Source organism: Haliotis asinina, chromosome 9 (assembly GCF_037392515.1).
Source record: "Haliotis asinina isolate JCU_RB_2024 chromosome 9, JCU_Hal_asi_v2, whole genome shotgun sequence".
In the NCBI taxonomy this organism is placed as follows: domain Eukaryota; kingdom Metazoa; phylum Mollusca; class Gastropoda; order Lepetellida; family Haliotidae; genus Haliotis; species Haliotis asinina.
Genome location: NC_090288.1, coordinates 65703740 through 65731114, shown reverse-complemented (window position 1 = coordinate 65731114; position 27375 = coordinate 65703740). Strand labels below are relative to the sequence as shown.

The following is a 27375-nucleotide window of genomic DNA, read 5'->3' as shown; positions in this document are numbered from 1 at the left end:
GTTGACATTATCTGTGATGATATGATTACAGGAGGAAGTCAGGGTTAGCTCTAATCCTTTCAAAAAGAATTACGCAGATTTCATTTTCACATATTTTTATTCAGTTCAGAAATATGCATATATTTGCGTAGTCTTTACATACACTACATTGGATCCATCTAGATACATTTCAATGTCAAATACATAAATCTCAAATACATTTCCAGGTATATCGAGCGGTATGTTGAAACTGCAACTTTTTATCACAGAGCATACCCACAGGTAGTCTCCATTTTTGCTCGAATTTGTGTTCTTTGTTGCTCTTTGTTGCAATATGTCTTTATATTTTCATTATCTCTTGGAGAGATTTCTTGAATTTCCAAAATACCGGAGTTTTACTTTTTATGCTCATATTATGCATGCATTTCTTGGCTAGGAGAATGATAGGGTTCATAAAATGGTTCTGAGTATTGGGAGCCAATAAAGATTGTGAACTTCGTTAACACAAAACTTGGTATTTTGTCTTTCAAAAGAACTTCAAGGTGAAACCAGACGTTTTTGGTATGCTGACAGTAATAATATACATGTTCTGTATCGTCTCTTTCTTTCGCACAAAACCAACAAACATCATCATCATCATCATCATCATCAATTTTCATATATAGCAACTCGCATTTGATGTAAATTATCTTGTGAATATATCTGTAATGAAAATCGATCAGTTTAACATCCTTAGTATATTTTCTAAATTTAGAGAACATACTTTTCCAGTTCATGTTCAGACAACTGAGTTTTCTAATTTGTACATACCTGAGGTAGATTGTCCTTCTTTATTAATATATCATAATTACGGCAGTACGGAAGCGTATTAGGGCCACGGTGAAAATTTTTGTAGGACTATGTAGGACTTACTATCTTCTACGTAGGACTTACTACTTAGTATCTCCTTCTTTGGACTTAGTACTTAACATCTACGTAGGACTTACTATGTCCTATGTCCTAACTCCTACGTAGGAGATAGTAAGTCCTACGTAGGATATAGTAAGTCCTACGTTGGTGATATTAAGTCCTACGTAGGATATAGTAAGTCCTACGTAGGAGATAGTAAGTCCTACGTAGGATATAGTAAGTCCTACGTAGGATATAATAAGTCCTACGTTGGTGATATTAAGTCCTACGTAGGAGATAGTAAGTCCTACGTAGGACTTACTATCTCCTACGTAGGACTTACTATATCCTACTTACTACATCCTACGTAGGAGATACTAAGTCCTACGTTGGATATAGTAAGTCCTACGTTGGTGATAGTAAGTCCTACGTAGGATATAGTAAGTCCTACGTAGGAGATAGTAAGTCCTACGTTGGTGATGTTAAGTCCTACGTAGGATATAGTAAGTATTACGTAGGATATAGTAAGTCCTACGTAGGAGATAGTAAGTCCTACGTAGGATATAGTAAGTCCTACGTTGGTGATATTAAGTCCTACGTAGGACATAGTAAGTCCTACGTAGGATATAGGAAGTCCTACGTTGGTGATAATAAGTCCTACGTAGGACTTACTATATCCTACTTTCTATATCCTACGTAGGAGATAGTAAGTCCTACGTAGGATATAGTAAGTCCTACGTTGGTGATAATAAGTCCTACGTAGGATATAGTAAGTCCTACGTAGGAGATAGTAAGTCCTACGTAGGATATAGTAAGTCCTACGTTGGTGATATTAAGTCCTACGTAGGATATAGTAAGTCCTACGTAGGAGATAGTAAGTCCTACGTTGGTGATAATAAGTCCTACGTAGGATATAGTAAGTCCTACGTAGGATATAGTAAGTCCTACGTAGGAGATAGTAAGTCCTACGTAGGATATAGTAAGTCCTACGTTGGTGATAATAAGTCCTACGTAGGATGTAGTAAGTCCTACGTTGGTGATATTAAGTCCTACGTAGGTTGCCATAAAAGGTGACTATGCTTGTCGTAAGAGGCGACTAACGGGATCGGGTGGTCAGACTAGCTGACTTGGTTGACACATGTCATCGGTTCCCCATTGCGCAGATCGATGCTCATGTTGTTGATCACTGGATTGTCTGGTCCAGACTCAATTATTTACAGACCGTCGCCATATAGCTGGAATATTGCTAAGTGCGACGTAAAACTAAACTCACTCACTCCTACGTAGGATATAGTAAGTCCTACGTAGGAGATAGTAAGTCCTACGTAGGATATAGTAAGTCCTACGTTGGTGATATTAAGTCCTACGTAGGAGATAGTAAGTCCTACGTAGGAGATAGTAAGTCCTACGTAGGATATAGTAAGTCCTACGTTGTTGATAATAAGTCCCACGTAGGAGATACTAAGTCGTACATAGGAGATAGTAAGTCCTACGTAGGAGATAGTGACACCCAAAAAATTTTCACCGTGGCCCTAATATGCTTCCGTACATAATAGTGTCTACAACCTTTAGAATATTTGAACATATTTCTTAAGGGTTCAGGAATGTTGATATTTTCTCCGATGAATTCTCTATTAGCTATCGATGTTCTCCTTGAATAAAGAATATTTAATAACATTTTATTGTAGTGAAGTACAGTACCATTCAAGCCACATTTGTCTTTTAATTTCGCAAAAGGTAATACAACATTGGAGTAACACATATCTCTAATTATAGAATCCTTTTGAATATCATGGTTTAAAACTGAAGTTATGATGGGTAAATTTGTGTTTTAGCTATAATGGTTCTGTTAAGATATCATCTGCCTTATTTCCATCACATTTATACAATCTATAATAAACATTCCAATATTCCAAAGGGGTTCTCCCGTGAAACAAAAGTATTGATATCGGCTGAGAGTTTAAATATATCATCAATAGGAACACATTGTATATGATTATTGTTTCTCATATATATCTCTGGAGATATGATAGTTTTAAGGAAGTAATAAATAAAGTGACATCTCTAAGGCCCCTTTCAGCATAATCTCGCACTATAATTTCACGTTTAATTTATCTCTTTTTACATTCCATAGAAAGTCGAAAAATATGTTATTTATTTGTTTGATGAAGGATTCTGTTGGATTAGGCTGAACGGTGAATATATGCACTAGTGTTGACAACGCTAGAGATTTGATAACAATTATTTTGCCAGTTAAAGTCAAAGTGCGTTTTCTCCAGTTTCCTAGTACTCTTTTAATATTATCTAGCTTTTTACGTGAGTTAATCATCAGTAGGTCTTTCAGCTCTGCATTTAATGTGACTCCCAAAACATTAAAATTACCTTCATCCCAGTCTAGCTGGAGGCTTTATTGGTTTGTTTTGTTGATTTGGGGTTGTTTTTTTTCTTTGTTATTTTATTATTATGTTTTACAGATTAAAAATTGAAATGCAGCAGAGAGGGTTCGGGTGATCCTGGCACAGTCAGGCTGGTCAAGCTCATCATCAGCTCAGGGCCCTCGCCCCCTCTACACGCAGCCCAGACAGCGAATGGGACTTCTCCCAGGAAACACTGCCTAGTCGAACCCACCAAGAACTTTTCGGAGAATATGAAGGCTCCCCAACACTGCAGCCTTCTGCATTACCCAGATTGTCAGAAGGGCTGTGCTCCCGGTGGAGAACCCGGGCACTCTCCTCATCTGCGCCAAGAGATCAGGAGGTACCAAACCAAGGGCACCGAGAACAATGGGGAGCCTGACGACAGTGTACTTGGGATGCAAGCGAGACATTTCAAAGGCGAGGTCCGCATATTTATCATGCTTTTCCTGAATCTTGCCAATCACATTGCTGTCAAAAGGGACAGAAAATTCAATGATATAAATAATTTCATTGGCTTTATCAAAAAGGACAAGATCAGGTTTGTTGGCTGGAATTCGTCTCAGGCTGTATATTGGCCTATTCCAGAGAAGTTTGTAGTTGTCATTTTCCAGGACGCCTTGGACATGCTCAGCGTCGTACCATGGATGGACCTCGGAGTCAAAGCCACAGGCATGGCGGAGACGATAATAAAAGCAGCGAGCCATGCCATCATGTCTTTTAAGATATGCTGTTTGTGCCAAGGAAGGGCATCCACTAACAAGGTGTTGGACAGTCTCTGTAAATTGATTGCAAAGACGACATTTCATATTGATATTTTCTTTAAGAATCACATTCTGGCGATTGCGAGTGGGAAGTGACTGGTCCTGAGCAGCAAAAAGGAAGCCCTCAGTTTCACATTTGAGACCAGCCGACTTCATCCAGGCGAAGGAGTCGCTTGGATTGCTGTTCTGTTCCACACACTGCATATACACACGATGCAATGGCTTCTCAGACAGCTTCTCCATAAAGGACCGACTCTGGGCAGACTTGGTGAAAGACTTCACCTGGTTTACTCCCATCACTGTACCCTCCAGCAGTACATCGCCATCAACAAAATCAACTTCAAATTTCAAATTGTGTCCAACAACCTTGGCACGCTTAAAGTAGCTGTGGAATTCCTTGCTTTCATCATGAATCTTGACGTGCATCACCAGAGGATCATCTGACAAATAAATATGTGCAAAAGTACACAATAAAATTCTGTCATGAAGAGCTTCCACATTAATCAAACCCCGTCCTCCCAAATTGATTGGCATATATAAACGATTAAGAGAGGAGCGAGGGTGGTGTGCTCTATTATCAGACATGATCCTTCTGGTCAGGCGGTCAAGATTCTGGATGTCTTGTTTTGTCCAATCAACTACTCCAAAGGAATAGGAGAGGACTGGCACAGCAAAGGTATTGGTGGCTTTGACTTTGTTTCGAGCATTTAGCTCTGAACTCCAGATTTTCTTTAAACGAGATTTATACTCGGCCCGAAGTTTATCTTGAATCTGGGCATTCTGGAGCTTGTCTCGAACTTGCATTCCAAGATAGGTGTAGGCCTGATCTTCCACAAGATGCTCAATAACTCCTCCCCCTTGTAACTTGACCGATCCATCACTAGTTACCTTGCCACGTTTCAGATGAAGAGTATTACATTTGTCGAGTCCAAATGTCATGCCAATATCATTAGAGAAGGACTCGACAAGGAGAACCTGTTCTTTCAAATTGGTCTCTCCTTTGGCAAGGAGCTCGATGTCATCCATATAGAGGAGATGAGTGAGAGGTGTTGGGGATCTGTGCTGAGGAGGTCCGGGATGGTACCCTTCCTCCCCGTTGAGCAGGAAACTCAAAGGATTTAGAGACAGACAAAAGAGCAATGGACTGGTTATTATTATTATTATTATTATTATTATTATTATTTATTCGTAGTCCTGACATTTTGTAAAAATTGTCTAGCGTGTTCATCGCTGCTTGTAAACTATTCTCTGACCCGTCTAGAAACAAGTCTGCATCATCCGTATATTGTCCTATCATATGTTCAATATCATGTGAAACAATACCTTGGATTTCTTTATTTTGTCTAATCATTACCTCCAATATTTCTGCGACTATTGGAAAAAGCTACGGGGACACTGGGTCTACAACCCTGCTTTGTTATTGAAAAATGAAGAAAGAGGCCGTTCTGAAGTACGCAAAATTGATTATTGTTAATTAATATTTGACTCCATTTCATCGTATTCGTTTGAAATTGAATTTCTTTAAGACATTTACAATAAATGTTTTGGAAACAGTTTCAAATGTTTTTCGATGTCGATTGACACTCGAAGGCCACGTTCTTGTCTTAATTTGGTTTCAAAAATTATGTCATACAACAAACGAATATTGTCGCTCATACGACTACACTATATACATCTTGTTGGATACTATGTATTAAAGTTGGTAAGGCAAGTTTGAGTCTGTTTGCAATACATGAACTTATTTTTTTGTATAATATAATTAAGAGTGTAATCGGTCTCCAGATTTTTAACAATGTCCTATTTTTACCCGACTTAGGTATACATGTAATTATGCCCTGGTTAATTGTAAATCTTAACTTGGCATTGGCAAGCACGTCTAGAATATATCTGTACACCCATATTCCTAAGTCCTTCCAGAAAAGAATTCTACACTAAAACCATCAATGCCTGGGTTTTTAGTAATTTTTCATGGTCTTTACCGCTGCTGCAACTTCTTGTTTTCCAATAGGTTTTTCTAGTGTAACACATCATCCAATGTAGGGAGTGATATATTACCTAAAGTATTTGTATTGTATGTTTCAAATACAGACATAGCATGTAGATTTTTTTGGTAAAATTTCAGTTGTTCCTGTAAAATATCTTTACCATATACAATATTATCGCTATTATTATTTTCTATTTTTGTAATAAGTTTACTGGTATAATTCCTATTTTCCAAATGACAGAAGAAATTTGTTGGTTTCTAGCCTTCGTCGCACCATCTAATCCTGCATCTTAGTTCTTGTCCTTTACGTTCTTCCTCTTTAATGTTTTCTAATTCCATTTTTGACTCAGAGTATTTCTGATAAAAGATTTTGATTTACATTTTGAAGATCCTCTCTAATTTTATTTTCAAGCTTAACACTAGGTTTTTTTCCAGTTCTAATATTATCCTCCATTTATCCTTTTCACGGAATGAATAGTATGATATAGTATTTCCTCTTATTTTCATTTAGTCTGTTTCTAAAACTAGAGTAGCTGAAATAGTCAGTTTTATATGTTTATCATTTATTCCTATTTCACCTATGTTCATATTCTGCTCTTAGTAATACTCTTTCTTTATACCTGCTAATGTTTGTTTTATCATTTTTTATATCGGCACTGTCATATAGAAGAGATGTATTTAATTTCCAATAACCTTTTCCTTTTTCCTTGTCAAGTGTATTGAGAATAACTAAGAAATGCAGAGTGGGCAGATTGTTAACCTGGTAGAATTGCGGTTGCTTGTGTTATGAAGCGAATATTTTCTGAAATAATAAAGAAGTCTAACCTGGCCTGGTGTCTTGGTTTCGTCTTCCACCATGTATATTTACCTTCGTTACATTCTCTCCATGCATCTATGAGATTCTCTTTTTCAATATAATCTAGTACAGCATCTCTAGCTTTTGGGTTATTAATGTTCTTATAATCTTCTGTCATTATCTCTGCGATTTATGTTTGTGAAAAGAGTGTTATTAAACTATGTTTGATCTGCATTTGGACCATATATGTTGGCTAGAGTAAAACGTAAGCCTTCTAGAATTACATCGACGATCACATAGTTCCCATGTTCGTCCTTAGTATATGTATGTATTTCGTTCTCACAGCTGATGTTAAACAATATCGCTACACCACGTGCATTTGATTTAAAAGGTGCTATCATACAATCTAAGCCCCATTCATTTCTCATTATATTGTCTGTGTTTACCTCCACATGTATATCTTGAAGGCATATGACTGAGTATTGTTTTTTTGTCTCCCTATGTTGATTAATTCCTGACGTTTTTGTCTAAATACCACCTCTCATAATGAATGATTGTGTCCTTTAGGAGTGTATATAAAGACGAAATCTGAGAGTACTCAAGTCAACGGATGTTTTTATAGCAAAATGGAAAACAACACATAAATGGTAAAAACAAAACATATCCGGTGAAGGTTGTATACGCTGTTGATAATTCCTGTGTTGTAGGGCTACCGGCATTATCTTATATTATAAAGGTGACGCAACAGTTATAGGCGGAACCTACGTGTATGCAATATCTCTGGCAATCAATTTCGATTGAAATAAAATACATAAACTCATACCGGGCCCAAAGCAGTTTACGTCATATAACTGTTCGACAACATTGATCCCATGATCACAAATTAATAAATCTTTGCGTGTCCTTAGTGAAACTTCATGCCTCTAAGGAAATAGAGACTGCTCTATCTGAGAATGTACACCCAAGTACCAACGTAGAGCTAAATCAGAGCCAGGTTGTCTCAAAAAAGCGTTATGTCTCTGAATAAATGAAAATGGCTTGATAAAATCGAAGTGCATTTTTACTCGTTTGGTTTAGGGGACTATTTCCTAGTTGTGTGGACTTATATGTCTTCTCTTGTAAATTCTTGAATAAGTATTCTAAACGTCACTTAACAATCACAAACAGAACCACAAACAGAAATTCATTAACTTTATCTACAACGACAAGATCAAGTTTGTTAGCTGGAATTTTCCTGCGGCTGTATATGGGCGTATTCCAAAGAAATTTAAACATATCATTTTCCATGACGCCCTGGAAATGTTCAGGGTGATACAATGCGTGGACCTGGGAGTGGAAACCAACGACGATAGTAGAAGCAGGTAACCATGCCATCATGTTTTAAGGTAAGCAAGAGCAGTCATTGACAAGGTGCTGGACACTCTTTGTAAATCCATTACAAAGAGGACATTTGATGCAATTATTATTATTGTTATTATTGCATTTTGAGAGGTGAAAGTGACAGGTCTTGAGCAGCATAAAGTAAGCTCATTTCCACATTTAAGACCAACAGCCATCATCCAGGCAATGGAGTCGGTGGGTGCTGCTAGTCTTTTCTAAAGACTCCGTGCATATACGATGCAGAGCTTTCTCAGAGAGCTTCTTCTTGAATGACCGACTCGGGGCAGACTTGTGAAAGGCTTCACGCGGTTTACTCCCATAGCTGTACCGTAAAACAGTACATGTGACCATCAGCCTAAATCAGCCTCAAATTCCAGATTCTGTGCAACAAACCTGACACGCTTAAAATAGCAGTGGAATTCCTGACTCTAATCGTGAGTCTTGCCATGCATCATCAAAGGATCATCCCATTGAAAAACATATGTAAAAGTCCTCAATAAAACTGTATAATTATAAGCCGGACATTGTCAACACTCACTATGGTACAGATCCAGACATCATCAACACTCGATGTGGTACAGGACAAGATATTGACAACAGTCACTGTGGTACAGAACCAGACATTGGTTACACGCACTGTGATGCAGATCTGTGTAATTAAAGTCACGATGTGATTAACGTCACGATGCTCCCTGTGATTAAAGTCACGATGCTCCCTGTGATTAAAGTCACGATGCTCCCTGTGCTAAAAGTCACGATGCTTCCTGTGATTAAAGTCACGATGCTCCCTATGATTAAAGTCACGATGCTCCCTATGATTAAAGTCGCGATGCTCCCTATGACTAAAGTCACGATGCTCCCTGTGATTAAAGTCACGATGCTCCCTATGATTAAAGTCACGATGCTCCCTATGATTAAAATGACGATGCTCCCTGTGCTTAAAGTCACGATGCTCCCTGTGCTTAAAGTCACGATGTTCCCTGTGCTTAAAGTCACGATGCTCCCTGTGCTTAAAGTCACGATGCTCCCTGTGCTTAAAGTCACGATGCTCCCTGTGATTAAAGTCACGATGCTCCCTGTGATTAAAGTCACGATGCTTCCTGGGATTAAATTCACGATGCTCCCTATGATTAAAGTCACGATGCTCCCTATGATTAAATCACGATGCTCCCTGTGATTAAAGTCACGATGCTCCCTGTGCTTAAAGTCACGATGTTCCCTGTGCTTAAAGTCACGATGCTCCAAGTGCTTAAAGTCACGATGCTCCCTGTGATTAAAGTCACGATGCTCCCTGTGATTAAAGTCACGATGCTCCCTGTGATTAAAGTCACGATGCTTCCTGGGATTAAATTCACGATGCTCCCTATGATTAAAGTCACGATGCCTCCTGTGATTAAAGTCACGATGCTCCCTGTGCTTAAAGTCACGATACTTCCTGTGCTTAAAGTCACGATGCTTCCTGTGATTAAATTCACGATGCTCCCTGTGATTAAAGTCATGATGCTTCCTGTGATTAATGTCACGATGCTCCCTGTGATTAAAGTCACGATGCTTCCTGTGCTTAAAGTCACGGTGCTCCCTGTGATTAAAGTCACGATGCTCCCTGTGCTTAAAGTCACGATGCTTCCTGTGATTAAGGTCACGATGCTCCCTGTGATTAAAGTCACGATGCTTCCTGGGATTAAACTCACGATGCCCTCTGTGATTAAAGTCACGATGCTCCCTGTGATTAAAGTCACGATGCTCCCTGTGCTAAAAGTCACGATGCTTCCTGTGATTAAAGTCACGATGCTCCCTATGATTAAAGTCACGATGCTCCCTATGATTAAAGTCGCGATGCTCCCTATGACTAAATTCACGATGCTCCCTGTGATTAAAGTCACGATGCTCCCTATGATTAAAGTCACGATGCTCCCTATGATTAAAATGACGATGCTCCCTGTGCTTAAAGTCACGATGCTCCCTGTGCTTAAAGTCACGATGTTCCCTGTGCTTAAAGTCACGATGCTCCCTGTGCTTAAAGTCACGATGCTCCCTGTGATTAAAGTCACGATGCTCACTGTGATTAAAGTTACGATGCTCCCTGTGATTAAAGTCACGATGCTTCCTGGGATTAAATTCACGATGCTCCCTATGATTAAAGTCACGATGCCTCCTGTGATTAAAGTCACGATACTTCCTGTGATTAAAGTCACGATACTTCCTGTGATTAAAGTCACGATGCTCCCTGTGATTAAAGTCATGATGCTTCCTGTGATTAATGTCACGATGCTCCCTGTGCTTAAAGTCACGATGCTCCCTATGATTAAAGTCACGATGCTTCTTGTGATTAAAGTCACGATGCTCCCTGTGCTTAAAGTCACGATACTTCCTGTCATTAAAGTCACGATGCTCCCTATGGTTAAAGTCACGATGCTCCCTATGGATAATGTCACGATGCCCTCTGTGCTTAAAGTCACGATGCTCCCTATGATTAAAGTCACGATGCTCCCTGTGATTAAAGTCACGATGCTTCCTGTGCTTAAAGTCACGATGCTCCCTGTTATTAAAGTCATGATGCTTCCTGTGATTAAAGTCACGATGCTCCCTATGATTAAAGTCACGATGCTCCCTGTGCTTAAAATCACGATACTTCCTGTGCTTAAAGTCACGATGCTTCCTGTGATTAAAGTCACGATGCTCCCTGTGCTTAAAGTCACGATGCTTCCTGTGCTTAAAGTCACGATGCTCCCTGTGATTAAAGTCACGATGCTCCCTATGATTAAAGTCACGATGCTCCCTGTGATTAAAGTCACGATGCTCCCTGTGATTAAAGTCACGATGCTCAATGTGATTAAAGTCACGATGCTCCCTGTAATTAAAGTCACGATGCTCCCTGTGATTAAAGTGACGATGCTCCCTGTGATTAAAGTCACGATGCTCCCAATGGTTAAAGTCACGATGCTCCCTATGATTAAAGTCACGATGCTCCCTATGATTAAAGTCACGATGCTCCCTGTGATTAAAGTCACGATGCTCCCTATGATTAAAGTCACGATGCTCCCTATGATTAAAGTCACGATGCTCCCTGTGCTTAAAGTCACGATGCTCCTTGTGATTAAAGTCATGATGCTTCCTGTGATTAAATTCACGATGCTTCCTGTGATTAAAGTCACGATGCTCCCTGTGATTAAAGTCACGATGCTTCCTGGGATAAAACTCACGATGCCCTCTGTGATTAAAGTCACGATGCTCCCTGTGATTAAAGTCACGATGCTCCCTGTGATTAAAGTCACGATGCTCCCTATGGTTAAAGTCACGATGCTCCCTATGGTTAAAGTCACGATGCCCTCTCTGCTTAAAGTCACGATGCTCCCTATGATTAAAGTCACGATGCTCCCTATGATTAAAGTCACGATGCTTCCTGTGCTTAAAGTCACGATGCTCCCTGTGATTAAAGTCATGATGCTTCCTGTGATTAATGTCACGATGCTCCCTGTGATTAAAGTCACGATGCTCCCTATGATTAAAGTCACTATGCTTCCTGTGATTAAAGTCACGATGCTCCCTGTGCTTAAAGTCACGATACTTCCTGTCATTAAAGTCACGATGCTCCCTATGGTTAAAGTCACGATGCTCCCTATGGATATAGTCACGATGCCCTCTGTGCTTAAAGTCACGATGCTCCCTATGATTAAAGTCACGATGCTCCCTGTGATTAAAGTCACGATTCTTCCTGTGCTTAAAGTCACGATGCTCCCTGTGATTAAAGTCATGATGCTTCCTGTGATTAAAGTCACGATGCTTCCTGTGATTAAAGTCACGATGCTCCCTGTGATTAAAGTCACGATGCTTCCTGGGATAAAACTCACGATGCCCTCTGTGATTAAAGTCACGATGCTCCCTGTGATTAAAGTCACGATGCTCCCTGTGCTAAAAGTCACGATGCTTCCTATGATTAAAGTCACGATGCTCCCTATGATTAAAGTCACTATGCTCCCTATGATTAAAGTCACGATGCTCCCTGTGATTAAAGTCACGATGTTCCCTGTGCTTAAAGTCACGATGCTCCTTGTGATTAAAGTCACGATGTTCGCTGTGCTTAAAGTCACGATGCTCCCTGTGCTTAAAGTCACGATGCTCCCTGTGATTAAAGTCACGATGCTCCCTGTGCTTAAAGTCACGATGCTCCCTGTGATTAAAGTCACGATCCTTCCTGGGATTAAATTCACGATGCTCCCTATGATTAAAGTCACGATGCCTCCTGTGATTAAAGTCACGATGCTCCCTGTGCTTAAAGTCACGATACTTCCTGTGATTAAAGTCACGATGCTCCCTGTGATTAAAGTCACGATGCTCCCTGTGCTTAAAGTCACGATGCTTCCTGTGCTTAAAGTCACGATGCTCCCTGTGATTAAAGTCACGATGCTCCCTATGGTTAAAGTCACGATGCTCCCTATGGTTAAAGTCACGATGCCCTCTGTGCTTAAAGTCACGATGCTCCCTATGATTAAAGTCACGATGCTCCCTGTGATTAAAGTCACGATGCTTCCTGTGCTTAAAGTCACGATGCCCTCTGTGCTTAAAGTCACGATGCTCCCTATGATTAAAGTCACGATGCTCCCTATGATTAAAGTCACGATGCTTCCTGTGCTTAAAGTCATGATGCTTCCTGTGATTAAAGTCACAATGCTTCCTGTGATTAAAGTCACGATGCTCCCTATGATTAAAGTCACGATGCTTCCTGTGATTAAAGTCACGATGCTCCCTGTGATTAAAGTCACGATACTTCCTGTGATTAAAGTCACGATGCTCCCTATGGTTAAAGTCACGATGCTCCCTATGGATAAAGTCACGATGCCATCTGTGCTTAAAGTCACGATGCTCCCTATGATTAAAGTCACGATGCTTCCTGTGATTAAAGTCACGATGCTCCCTGTGATTAAAGTCACGATACTTCCTGTGATTAAAGTCACGATGCTCCCTATGGTTAAAGTCACGATGCTCCCTATGGATAAAGTCACGATGCCATCTGTGCTTAAAGTCACGATGCTCCCTATGATTAAAGTCACGATGCTCCCTGTGATTAAAGTCACGATGCTTCCTGTGCTTAAAGTCACGATGCTCCCTGTGATTAAAGTCATGATGCTTCCTGTGATTAAAGTCACGATGCTTCCTGTGATTAAAGTCACGATGCTCGCTGTGATTAAAGTCACGATGCTTCCTGGGATAAAACTCACGATGCCCTCTTTGATTAAAGTCACGATGCTCCCTGTGATTAAAGTCACGATGCTCCCTGTGATTAAAGTCACGATGCTCCCTATGGTTAAAGTCACGATGCTCCCTATGGTTAAAGTCAAGATGCCCTCTGTGCTTAAAGTCACGATGCTCCCTATGATTAAAGTCACGATGCTCCCTGTGATTAAAGTCACGATGCTTCCTGTGCTTAAAGTCACGATGCTCCCTGTGATTAAAGTCATGATGCTTCCTGTGATTAATGTCACGATGCTCCCTGTGATTAAAGTCACGATGCTCGCTATGATTAAAGTCACGATGCTTCCTGTGATTAAAGTCACGATGCTCCCTGTGCTTAAAGTCACGATACTTCCTGTGATTAAAGTCACGATGCTCCCTATGGTTAAAGTCACGATGCTCCCCATGGATAAAGTCACGATGCCCTCTGTGCTTAAAGTCACGATGCTCCCTATGATTAAAGTCACGATGCTCCCTGTGATTAAAGTCACGATGCTTCCTGTGCTTAAAGTCACGATGCTCCCTGTGATTAAAGTCATGATGCTTCCTGTGATTAAAGTCACGATGCTTCCTGTGATTAAAGTCACGATGCTCCCTGTGATTAAAGTCACGCTGCTTCCTGGGATAAAACTCACGATGCCCTCTGTGATTAAAGTCACGATGCTCCCTGTGATTAAAGTCACGATGCTCCCTGTGCTAAAAGTCACGATGCTTCCTGTGATTAAAGTCACGATGCTCCCTATGATTAAAGTCACGATGCTCCCTATGCTTAAAGTCACGATACTTCCTGTGCTTAAAGTCACGATGCTCCCTGTGATTAAAGTCACGATGCTCCCTGTGCTTAAAGTCACGATGCTTCCTGTGCTTAAAGTCACGATGCTCCCTGTGATTAAAGTCACGATGCTCCCTATGATTAAAGTCACGATGCTCCCTGTGATTAAAGTCACGATGCTCCCTGTGATTAAAGTCACGATGCTCCCTGTGATTAGAGTCACGATGCTCCCTGTGATTAAAGTCACGATGCTCCCTGTGATTAAAGTCACGATGCTCCCTGTGATTAAAGTTACGATGCTCCCTGTGATTAAAGTCACGATGCTCCCAATGGTTAAAGTCACGATGCTCCCTATGATTAAAGTCACGATGCTCCCTATGATTAAAGTCACGATGCTCCCTGTGATTAAAGTCACGATGCTCCCTATGATTAAAGTCACGATGCTCCCTATGATTAAAGTCACGATGCTCCCTGTGCTTAAAGTCACGATGCTCCTTGTGATTAAAGTCACGATGTTCCCTGTGCTTATAGTCATGATGCTCCCTGTGCTTAAAGTCACGATGCTCCCTGTGATTAAAGTCACGATGCTCCCGGTGCTTAAAGTCACGATGCTCCCTGTGCTTAAAGTCATGATGCTTCCTGGGATTAAAGTCACGATGCTCCCTATGATTAAAGTCACGATGCCTCCTGTGATTAAAGTCACGATGCTCCCTGTGCTTAAAGTCACGATACTTCCTGTGATTAAAGTCACGATGCTCCCTATGGTTAAAGTCACGATGCTCCCTATGGATAAAGTCACGATGCCCTCTGTGCTTAAAGTCACGATGCTCCCTATGATTAAAGTCACGATGCTCCCTATGATTAAAGTCACGATGCTTCCTGTGCTTAAAGTCACGATGCTCCCTGTGATTAAAGTCATGATGCTTCCTGTGATTAAAGTCACGATGCTTTCTGTGATTAAAGTCACGATGCTCCCTGTGATTAAAGTCACGATGCTTCCTGGGATAAAACTCACGATGCCCTCTGTGATTAAAGTCACGATGCTCTCTGTGATTAAAGTCACGATGCTCCCTGTGATTAAAGTCACGATGCTCCCTATAATTAAAGTCACGATGCTCCCTGTGGTTAAAGTCACGATGCCCTCTGTGCTTAAAGTCACGATGCTCCCTATGATTAAAGTCACGATGCTCCCTGTGATTAAAGTCACGATGCTTCCTGTGCTTAAAGTCACGATGCTCCCTGTGATCAAAGTCATGATGCTTCCTGTGATTAATGTCACGATGCTCCCTGTGATTAAAGTCACGATGCTCCCTATGATTAAAGTCACGATGCTTCCTGTGATTAAAGTCACGATGCTCCCTGTGCTTAAAGTCACGATACTTCCTGTGATTAAAGTCACGATGCTCCCTGTGATTAAAGTCACGATGCTTCCTGGGATAAAACTCACGATGCTCCCTATGATTAAAGTCACGATGCTCCCTATGATTAAAGTCACGATGCTCCCTGTGCTTAAAGTCACGATGCTCCTTGTGATTAAAGTCACGATGTTCCCTGTGCTTAAAGTCACGATGCTTCCTGTGCTTAAAGTCACGATGCTCCCTGTGATTAAAGTCACGATGCTCCCTGTGCTTAAAGTCACGATGCTCCCTGTGATTAAAGTCACGATGCTTCCTGGGATTAAATTCACGATGCTCCCTATGATTAAAGTCACGATGCCTCCTGTGATTAAAGTCACGATGCTCCCTGTGCTTAAAGTCACGATACTTCCTGTGATTAAAGTCACGATGCTCCCTGTGATTAAAGTCACGATGCTCCCTGTGCTTAAAGTCACGATGCTTCCTGTGCTTAAAGTCACGATGCTCCCTGTGATTAAAGTCACGATGCTCCCTATGATTAAAGTCACGATGCTCCCTGTGAGTAAAGTCACGATGCTCCCTGTGATTAAAGTCACGATGCTCCCTGTGATTAAAGTCACAATGCTCCCTGTGATTAAAGTCACTATGCTCCCTGTGATTAAAGTCACGATGCTCCCATTGGTTAAAGTCACGATGCTCCCTATGATTAAAGTCACGATGCTCCCTATGATTAAAGTCACGATGCTCCCTGTGATTAAAGTCACGATGCCCTCTGTGAGTAATGTCACGATGCTCCCTATGGTTAAAGTCACGATGTCCTCTGTGCTTAAAGTCACGATGCTCCCTATGATTAAAGTCACGATGCTCCCTGTGATTAAAGTCACGATGCTTCCTGTGCTTAAAGTCACGATGCTCCCTGTGATTAAAGTCATGATGCTTCCTGTGATTAAAGTCACGATGCTCCCTATGATTAAAGTCACGATGCTCCCTATGATTAAAGTCACGATGCTCCCTGTGCTTAAAGTCACGATGCTCCTTGTGATTAAAGTCACGATGTTCCCTGTGCTTAAAGTCACGATGCTCCCTGTGAGTAAAGTCACTATGCTTAAAGTCACGTGTATATTTCCCACACTACCCTTTTATCTACTCGGTTAATGTTATTTGGCAATGTGATTGTTCAGACCTAGACTGCTTGTGTGAAGTAAATATATCAGCCGATGTAACAGTATTATAAGGTAGCACTCTGAAGAGACAGTGATCTTTGGTAGTGTTGTAATCTGTGTCAGTGTTGTCATATGTGGTACTGTTGTGATTTGTGGCAGTGTTGTAATCTGTGGCAGTGTTGTCATACGTGGTAGTGTAGTGATCTGTGTCAGTGTTGTCATATGTGGTAGTGTTGTTATCTGTGCCAGTGTTGTCATATGAGGTAGTGTTGTGATTTGTGTCAGTGTTGTGAAATATGGTAGTGTTGTGATCTGTGTCAGTGTTCTCATATGTGGTAGTTTAGTGATATGTGGCAGTGTTGTCATATGTGGTAGTGTTGTGATTTGTGGCGGTGTTGTGATCTTTGTCAGTTTTGTCATATGTGGTAGTGTTGTGATTTGTGGCATTGTTCTCATACTTGGTTGTGTAGTGATCTGTGTCAGTGTTGTCACATGTGGGAGTTTAGTGATATGTGGCAGTGTTGTCATATGTGGTAGTGTTGTGATTTGTGGCGGTGTTGTGATCTGTGTCAGTTTTGTCATATGTGTCAGTGTTGTCATATGTGGTAGTGTTGTGATCTGTGTCAGTGTTGTCACATGTGACAGTGTTGTGATCAGAAATAGCCAGGCCACTACATACGTGTGGTGTGGTCACATTTCGCCAAACGACAACATACATGTGTGGTGACACTTACCCGGACCAGTACATACATGTGTGGTGACACTTACCCGGACCAGTACATACATGTGTGGTGACACTTACCCAGACCAGTACATACATGTGTGGTGACACTTACCCGGACCAGTACATACATGCGTGATGACACTTACCCGGACCAGTACATACATGTGTGGTGACACTTACCCGGACCTGTACATACATGTGTGGTGACACTTACCCGGACCAGTACATACATGTGTGGTGACACTTACCCGGACCAGTACATACATGCGTGGTGACACTTACCCAGACCAGTACATACATGTGTGGTGACACTTACCCGGACCAGTACATACATGTGTGGTGACACTTACCCGGACCAGTACATACATGTGTGGTGACACTTACCCGGACCAGTACATACATGTGTGGTGACACTTAGCCGAACTACTTGGTACATGTGTGGTAACACTTAGCTCGACCAGTACGTATATGTGTGGTAACACTTAGCCAAAACTTAACATATATGTGTGGTTACTCTTACCCTGATCAGTAAATACTGTGTGGTAACCGTTAGAAACACCAGTACGCACATGTGTTGTAAACAGCGGGATCACTACATCCATGTGTGGTAACACTTAGCGGGTCCAGTACATACATATGTGGTAACACTTAGCGGGTCCAGTACATACATATGTGGTAACACTTAGCCAGACCAGTACATACATATGTGGTAACACTTAGCCAGACCAGTACATACATATGTGGTAACCCTTAGCCAGACCAGTACATACATGTGCGGCAACACTTACCCGGACCAGTATATGATGTGTGGTAACACTTAGCGGGACCAGTATATAATGTGTGGTAACACTTAGCGGGATCGGTATATAATGTGTGGTAACACTTAGTCGGACAAGTATATAATGTGTGGTAACACTTTGGCTGACCACTGCATACAAGTGTTGTAACACTTCACCGAACCAGTACATACACGTTGGTAACAGATAGGCTCGCCAGATCAGTAAATAATGTGTGGTAACACTTAGCTGGACCACTGCATACATGTGAGGTAACATTTAGCCGAACCAGTACATGCATGTGGGGTAACACTTAGCTAGGCCACTAGATACAGATGTGGTAACACTTACATACATTGTTTTACCACATAGCCCGACCAGTACATTGATGGGAACGTGGAAAGGTGGACAGTGTAAATGTACTTGTAAAGCTACTTGTAACTTGTAGTGTCAAGTCAATAGAGCCGTTTGCTTACAGCACTGTACGAAGCTCGCATGTATCGACAGTTGTGTTTCAGCAAAGGAGAATGGAACACCTTATCGTGCGGAAAGCCCCGTTCAGCGGCCACGGGGAGATGGTCTGTCCCATGCTTACAAGCATCACAAAGTAAGAAGTGATCTGTAGCAGTATATCGTGAAGAACTGACTCACGGTTGTTGATAAAGAAGGTTTAATCGAAAATATTTCAATAAGCATACCGGCCTATCTGATTTAGCAATTGTTATACGCCTAGCTAAGATATATTCTTCGAGCTTTAGGTTGTCCAGTGTGATGAATAATAGGCAATAGATAGTCGACTTTGTAGGTACCCAAGGGGACTGATCTTCCAGCATGTGTACAGAGTTTGGTTTATGTATTCAATATTAGGACGTCACTGAAGTCACAAACACATCTCAAGAGGTGAAGGCAATGTGCTTGTAACGGACATAACATACAACAAGCCACCTGTACCAAATACCTCTCCGATATTGCAATAGGCGCATAAAGAGGTCCAAGGGACGAAAATGTTTTGTTATCACGCTGAATGTCAGAACTAGTTTCTGCAGAACAATGAAGAATCTTCAAGAAATTATGACAAGGGACATGGTCAAGCGGACAGAACAACGTTGCACTATGTTACGTGAACTTGCACTATGAACGACCCATAGAGTACCCTAGTATCTATAAATGATACATTTCCTGGCATATCTATCAAAATAGACCCATTGGCATTTGTCCAGAAACGTACGTCTTAACTCTTTCCTGTTTCTGTTTCAGCTGGTATCTATTTGCATTCTACATGTCTCAAGTGGTTTCAGTTTGTATTCTAAATGTCTCAAGTGGTTTCAGTTTGTATTTACATGTCTCAAGTAGTTTCAGTTTGTATTCTACTTGTTTCGAATGCTTTCACTTTGTATTCTACATCTTTCAACTGGTTTCAGTTTGTATTCTACATGCTTCAAATGGTTTCAGTTTGCATTCTACATGTTTCAAATGGTTTCAGTTTGTATTCTACATGTCTCTGGTGGTTTCAGATTTTATTCTACATGTCTCTGGTGGTTTCAGATTTTATTCTACATGTCTCAGGTGGTTTCAGTTTGTATTCTACATGTCTCAGGTGGTTTCAGTTTGTATTCTACATGATTCAAACGGTTTCAGTATGTATTCTACATATCTCAAGTGGTTTCTGTTTGTATTTTACATGTTCCAAATGGTTTCAGTTTGCATTCTACATGTCTCTGGTGGTTTCAGTTTGCATTTTACATGACTCAAATGGTTTCACTTTGTATTCTACATGCATCAAATGGCTTCAGTTTGTATTTTGCATATCTCAGGTTGTTTCAGTTTGTATTCCACATCTTTCAAATGGTTTCAGTTTGTATCCCACAAGTTTGAAGTGGTTTCAGTTTGTATTCTATATGTCTGAAGTGGTTTGACATTGTAATCTACATGTCTGAAGTGGTTTGAGTTTGTATTCTACATATCTCAAGTGGGTTTACGTGTTTATTCCACATCTTTCAAATGGTTTCAGTTTGTAATATACGTGTCTCAACTGGTTTCTGTTTGCATTCTATACATTTTAATTGGTTTCAGTTTGAATTCTGCTTGGCTCAAGTGGTTTCAGTTTGTATACTACATGTTTCAAATGGTTTCAGTTTGTACTCCACAAGTCTCAAGTTTTTTTAGGTTTCTATTCTACATGTTTCAAATGGTTTCACTTTGTATTTTACATATCCCAAGTTCCTTCAGTTTCTATTCTACATGTTTGAAGTGGTTTCAGTTTTTATTCTACATGTCTGATGTGGTTTTACTTTGTAGTCTGCATTTTACAAATGGTTTCAGTATGTATTCTACATGTTTCAAATTGTTTCAGTTTGTATTGTACATGACTCAAGTGGTTTCAGTTTGTATTCTGCATGTCTTAAGTGGTTTCAGTTTGTATTCTACATGTCTCAAGTGGTTTCTGTTTGTGTTCTTGATGTCTCAGATGGTTTTCGTTTGTATTCTACGTGTTTCGAATGGTTTCAGCTTGTATTGTACATGTTTCAATTGTTTTTCATTTGTAGTCTATATGTTTTAAGTTGTTTCAGTTTATAATCTGTATGTCTCAAATGGTTTTAGTTTGTATTCCACATGTTTAAATTGTTTCAGTTTGTATCCCACAAGTTTGAAGTGGTTCTAGTTTGTATTCTACATTTCTCCAGAAGTTTCGGTTTGTATTCTATATGTCTCAAGTGGTTTGACTTTATAATCTACATGTCTGAAGTGGTTTCAGTTTGTATTCTACGCATCTCAAGCGGGTTTCCGTGTTTATTCCACATCTTTCAAATGGTTTCAGTTTGTAATATACATGTTTCAAATGGTTTCAGTTTGTATTCCACATGTTTCAAATTGTCTCAGTTTGTATCTTAGAAGTCGTAGTTTGCATTCTACATGTTTCAAATTGTTTCAAATTGTAATCAATGGTTTAAGTTTGTATTCTACATGTTCCAAATGGTTTCACTTTGTATCCCATGTTTCAAACGCTAAATGTTTCAAGTGGTTTCAGTATGTATTCTAAAAGTCTCAGGTGATTTCAGTTTATATTCTTCACGTTTTGAATGGTTCTAGTTTGTATTCTACATATCATAGCTGCTTTCTGTTTCTGTTCAACGTGTCTCGGCTGATTTCTCTTTCTGTCTCTTCTGGACGTTCCTTCTTTCCAACAAGTATTCTAGTTGTATGCTTTAGCTTGTGTATCAGAAATATTTGTTTCATTTGTCATGTGTATGAATGCATATACCCTCCATGAAGCAATACTCATAATGCATTTACTGTGAGGTATGGCAAATTCATTATATTACAATCAGAGAAATTCTGAACCCATTTGAAGATTTATGGTCCTGTATATACTTGATATTTGTTTTTCCAGGCCCTTCAAGTTCCTGTACACAAAGACGCACGATGGCCAACCCCACAACAGGGTAAACAATTGGCTCTTCAGTCTGACAGTTATATCATGAATTATCTCTCACTGATATATGACTTCATATGGAGAGTGTTAAATAAGGTCCAAACCACTTTAACTCTCTTTTGGGTGGTTCATGATTTCCACCAGCATACATCGACAGACAGACAGACATATATTTTCTGGTTCATTTGTATATTTCATGTAACGGCTAATATACACTAAATAATGTAGACCATGTAACCGCTGACAGTTACCAGGAAGAACACCACGACATAAACAGATTATATTGCATTGCAAACTTTCTGTCATGAAGAACGATGTATTGTCAGACCTGTATATCTTTCCTGACATCTTGGAGTGAAAACACGCTGGGTTTTTTTGTTTGTTTTTTTCTGTTTTTTTTTTTCGTTGTTTCGTTTTTCTGACAAGGTCACTTCATTGATCTGGTACCTAGCACTGTCATTTCTTCGAGATGGTTTAGTCTGTTTTTCTCTATTATTGACAAGGCCACTTCCCTGAGATGGTACAGTTTGTTTCTTTATACCTAACAAGGCCACTCCATTGCGATGGTACATGGGTTTATTGCATGAAGCTTCAATGTCTGGTGTCAGCAGCTGTGTCACTGCTGGTATACTGCTAAAAGCGTCATAAAGTCAGATTCACTAACTTTACTGAAGTCTGTCCTCTGAACAAGTAAACTGTGCATGAGTACAGTCTCTGGAGCTCCGAAACATATCGCTACTTACCGCTAAGCACTCATACTTGGGTGTACTTACAAACGAACTTTGGCAACTTGAAAGTCACCCACGGATTTCCATCATAATTTATCGCAATGGGGACACTTATGTGAGAGATAGCAATTTACTACAGAGTACCCTCCAGACCCTACACCTGTCGACACTTGCAACTCAATGCAACGGTTTGCCGATAACATCAACAATAAGTCAAACGTATAAAACACTGTACGCCGCGTATATACGTACAGAGGATGCGTCACACCATTCTATTCTAGATCGAGTACAAAATCAAGCATAACAAGCTTCGATCTTCTGATCATAACATTAATTCTAATGTATACATACCCCTATCACTACACAGTATATGCAGATCCCTATTACTGCATAGTGTATACAGACCTCTATCACTATATAGTGTATACACACACACATCACTCCATAGTACATACAGATCAATATCACGGCTTCGTGTATACAGACCCATATCACGGCAAAGTGTATAGACCTCTATCACTGCATAGTGTATACACCCCCCCTATCACTATATAGTATATACAGATCTATATCACTGCATAGGGTATACAGACCCCTATCATTACATAGTGTAGACAGAACCTTATCACTTCATAGCACATACAGATCCCTATCATTGCATAGTGCATAGACCCATATCACTACATAGTGTATACAAACAGCTATCGTTGCACTGTGTACACAAACCCCTGTCACTGCGTAGTATATCCAGATCCCTGTCACTGAATAGTGTATACATACCCCTATCACTACATAGTGTATAGGTCCCTATCATTGCATACTAGTGTATACAAACTCTAATCACTGAATAGTGTATGCAGATCCCTATCACTTCATAGCACATACAGATCCCTATCACTGCATAGTGCATAGACCCATATCACTACATAGTGTATACAGACAGCTATCGTTGCACTGTGTACACAAACCCCTGTCACTGCGTAGTATATCCAGATCCTTATCACCGCATAGTGTATGCATACCCCTATCACTGAATAGTGTATACAGACCCCTATCACTACATAGTGTATAGGTCCCTATCATTGTATACTAGTGTACACAAACCCTAATCATTGAATAGTGCATGCAGATCCCTGTCACTGAATAGTGTATACAGACCCCTATCATAGCATACTAGTGTGTACAGACCCTAATCACTGAATAGTGTATGCAGATCCCTGTCACTGAATAGTGTATAGAGACCTCTGCCACTGCATTGTATATACATACCTCCATATCACATAGGTTTTTTTTACCTATACCACTTGAGGATAAAGGTAATTAGGTCACAATTTCCAATCAATTTAGCATATTACAACAATACCCAGTAAGTATATTTGAATTCATCCGCAGTAGCTTTATCCAATATTCTACAGCCAGTGGGTGTGATGAAGCAAAGAGACAGTTGTATCCAGTTTGTCCTAAAACAGCTCTATCAGAAGTAATGGTTCCAAAGAATGATTTTGTTTCAATAGAACTGTCGAACTCTTTAGAAACAACTGGGAAGGATATGAACTGTTCTTCTCTCCACACCTTATAAACAGGTATATACACAGGGTTTGCAGGCTGCGGACCATATAATAGGGGGTAAAGGACGGTTTGGTCAGTTCCTTCATGACATGTTGAAATGGGTGAAATTTTACTTGTTCAAACAGTTGCACCGGGAATTTGTTCAGCTGAATTCAATCAACACTTAGACAAATGTCAAGTCAATGGAGCGTTACGTGTTTACAGTCGAGCGGATCTTGTGGCGGTGTGTGACGTCCATCAGGACACGAAACTATGGTCAAAGTTGGGCAACTAGACCTGATGTTTCCAGCCAAAACATCACTTGAAGTTCCTTCCTTGTAACTTTTCATGATACTGTTAAAGCTTTCGCATGTAAGAGTTAATCCCGTACACCACTCATATATGGCATAAGCCGTTAAGGAAAGGCTGCAGATTAGTGGAGGGCTCACCTCTTCCCGGGGCGCCAGTGGGGGATTAAGGACACCATTCTTCTCTTTAACCCTTGTACATTATATTCATTAGAAAAATCTGAGTGCATATGTCAATGGATGAAGCCTGCACATTACTGGGACTTACTGTACCACGACCTGTTCACCCTATGTATATATTCTCATGTTTTGGATTCCACTGTCAGTGATGTGCAAAACTGCAGGATACTTAACAAAGGAAATTATACTGATATTGAACATGCCCCTGATTAACACTGTGACCCTCCTGCCGGTTTAAAACAGTGAACATGTATCCTGATTAACACTGTGACCCTCCTGCCGGTTTAAAACAGTGAACATGTATCCTGATTAACACTTTGACCCTCCTGCCGGTTTAAAACAGTGAACATGTATCCTGATTAACACTGTGACCATCCTGTTGGTTTAAAACAGTGAACAAATACCCTGATTAAAACTATAATGCCCCTACGTGTTTGAAACAGCGAACATGTACACTAGTAAATACCATGACACTTGGTATAAAACCATGAACACTTACAATGATTAACACTGTGTACCTCTTGTCCGGTTAAAACAATAAGCATGTCCTCTGATTAACACAGTTAACATATCTCCTGATTTATACAGTAACATTTACCCTGGTGAATACAGTTAACATGTCCCCTGATTAACTCAAATAACATGTCCCCTGATTAGCACAGGTAACATTTACCCTCATTAACACAGTAAACAGGTAACCTGATTGATACAGGTAAGACTGATTAACACAGTTAACATGTCCCTCGAGTAACACAGCTAACATGTACTCTGATTAACACAGCTGACATGTCCCCTGATGAATACAGTTAACATGTTCCCTGATTAATACAACTAGCATGTGCCCTGATGAACACAGTTAACATGTCCCCTGATGAAAGCAGTTAACATGTCCCCTGAGTAACACAGCTAACATGTCCTCTGGTGAACCCAGTTAATATGTCCCCTGATTAACATTGGTAACTCGTCCACTGATGAACCAAATAAACATGTCCACTGATGAACCAGGTTAGCATGTCCACTGATGAACCAAATAAACATGTCCACTGATGAACCAGGTTAGCATGTCCACTGATGAACCAGGTTAGCATGCCCACTGATGAACCAGGTTAGCATGTCCCATAATTGGACGAGCAGCATATACACACTTACGTTTCTTCCACTGTGAATTGTCATTAATACTAGTGCTGATTCTCGTCCCCTACAACCATTTGTATACATCTGCATTTGCATTTTTTAATGATGTACTACATTCATAAGATTCTTCTACCTGCTAGATATATTTTAATTTCGACTGGTCCATAATGTCAATCGGTATTGCAAGTCATAAGTGCACTGCCTTTTCTATGCCAAGCTGTCAATATATTCCAGATAAATAATCATATTTTAATAATACTATTAAATTTTTACGGAGTTTTGAAATGCTCTTTGTGATGTAACATGTTTCGTGAAATATATTTGCAGCAAATAACTGACGTACTTTTATTAGCAGCCTCATTGCGCAGTTGGAATGAAATCAGAAGGCAATTAGTTGTCTAAGCGGGTCCCATTTCACTTATTCTGAACATAACATCTCTAGAAGTAGGGGAATAATTTTCCGCTTGGAAGGAAATAAAAGAAATGAGCTTGCGCGCGGGCACATCAAAGGGATATTAGAATCATGCTGATAATTACGTCAGCGGTCGTACAAGTAACTGATCACGCATTAAATGGCCCACGAGATTACAAATATTTCATGTGAACTCGATACGCCACTGTAAATCCGACATGACTGAGTCACGAGATAGGGAGGTTTGTGCCACTTTCTAGGATTAATAAATGTAAACAGAGATGAGCGTTGTAAACAACATATCATTGCTAGCTGTAACGATTGGCTACATTTAAGAGATGTCTCATCTCGGATTCTAAAGCTGCAGCAGCCAGTGTTGGACATAGGTATCAAAGAATTGTGAGACGTATGTATATAGAAGTAACACCAGTTAACATAAAGCAGACACAGGAAACCGAAACGTTACAAAATCTGAAATCTAGAGGAATAATGAATTTGAAAGGCAGCATGAACAAAGTGTGAATGTGTTTATGTACGTGTTGAAGCTTCCCCCTGGTATGTACATGTAAATGAACGGTAAATCCCGCCACCCACGGTGTCGTGTCGGGTGACAACACGTGAAGGTCCTACAAATGTGGAGATATGTATAACAGTCAATCTTACCCTGGTCCATTAAACTTCCCAGACCCAAAGCTCAACATGAGGCAACTCCACATCCAGGCATTGACGATCTTCTGTACCATGTTGTCCTCGATGACCAAGGGTTACCAGTACCCACTAGTCCTTGATGCACACCATCAGAAACACCTTGTGGCCATTGCAATCCTCTCTTGTGTGTGTCATGGCTGTACTGGTTCTTGGAACGGTTTTGTCATCTTCGATATATTGGTGAAAGATATTGCAACGACCCATTGTGTAATGGTGATCAGTGTCTACTCAGACTCAATCACAGGATAATAGCACGTCAGCGTGCATATAAGTGAGATGTACCTACTGCCCTGGCCTCACGGACACCCGTTACATTAACACTACAGATCAGGAGGCTGTCAGGATGACCAGGTACCCAGGTTGTATATGAGCGACAGTGGGCAAGTCGTCACCTGGGAACAGATGTGTTTTCACGTATTCCTTGTCTGTCTGCAGCCTTATCACATGTTCACCATACCACGCATCTCGTCCAGGTGTCCCACACATGCCAGTCAATACCGCCCATTCACCACGGTGTCCTCTCACAATACATCATCCACAAACTTCATTAGATATAGGGAAGTTGTCATATCCAGAGATACCATGCACAGATCACAGATTAATCGAATTATACATTCACAGAATGCGTATGTTTATGTCCTGTGACATACAAACATATACAGTGACTCTATGTTTGTCAACAACGCGTGTTGTCAGT

The 27375-nt window shown here is 40.4% G+C and overlaps 1 protein-coding gene across 1 annotated transcript in view; it reads right to left on the bottom strand.

The window, feature by feature from the left end:
- The window catches only part of LOC137296681 (protein Wnt-7b-like), a 143096-nt gene extending 116050 nt beyond the window's left edge, over positions 1-27046 (bottom strand). Inside the window, exon 1 of the mRNA XM_067828499.1 lies at positions 26634-27046. Within this exon, the coding sequence (XP_067684600.1) occupies positions 26634-26713 (80 nt within the window). The 5' untranslated portion in view covers positions 26714-27046. The remainder of the gene's footprint in view (positions 1-26633) is intronic.
- Positions 27047-27375: the final 329 nt, after the last annotated feature.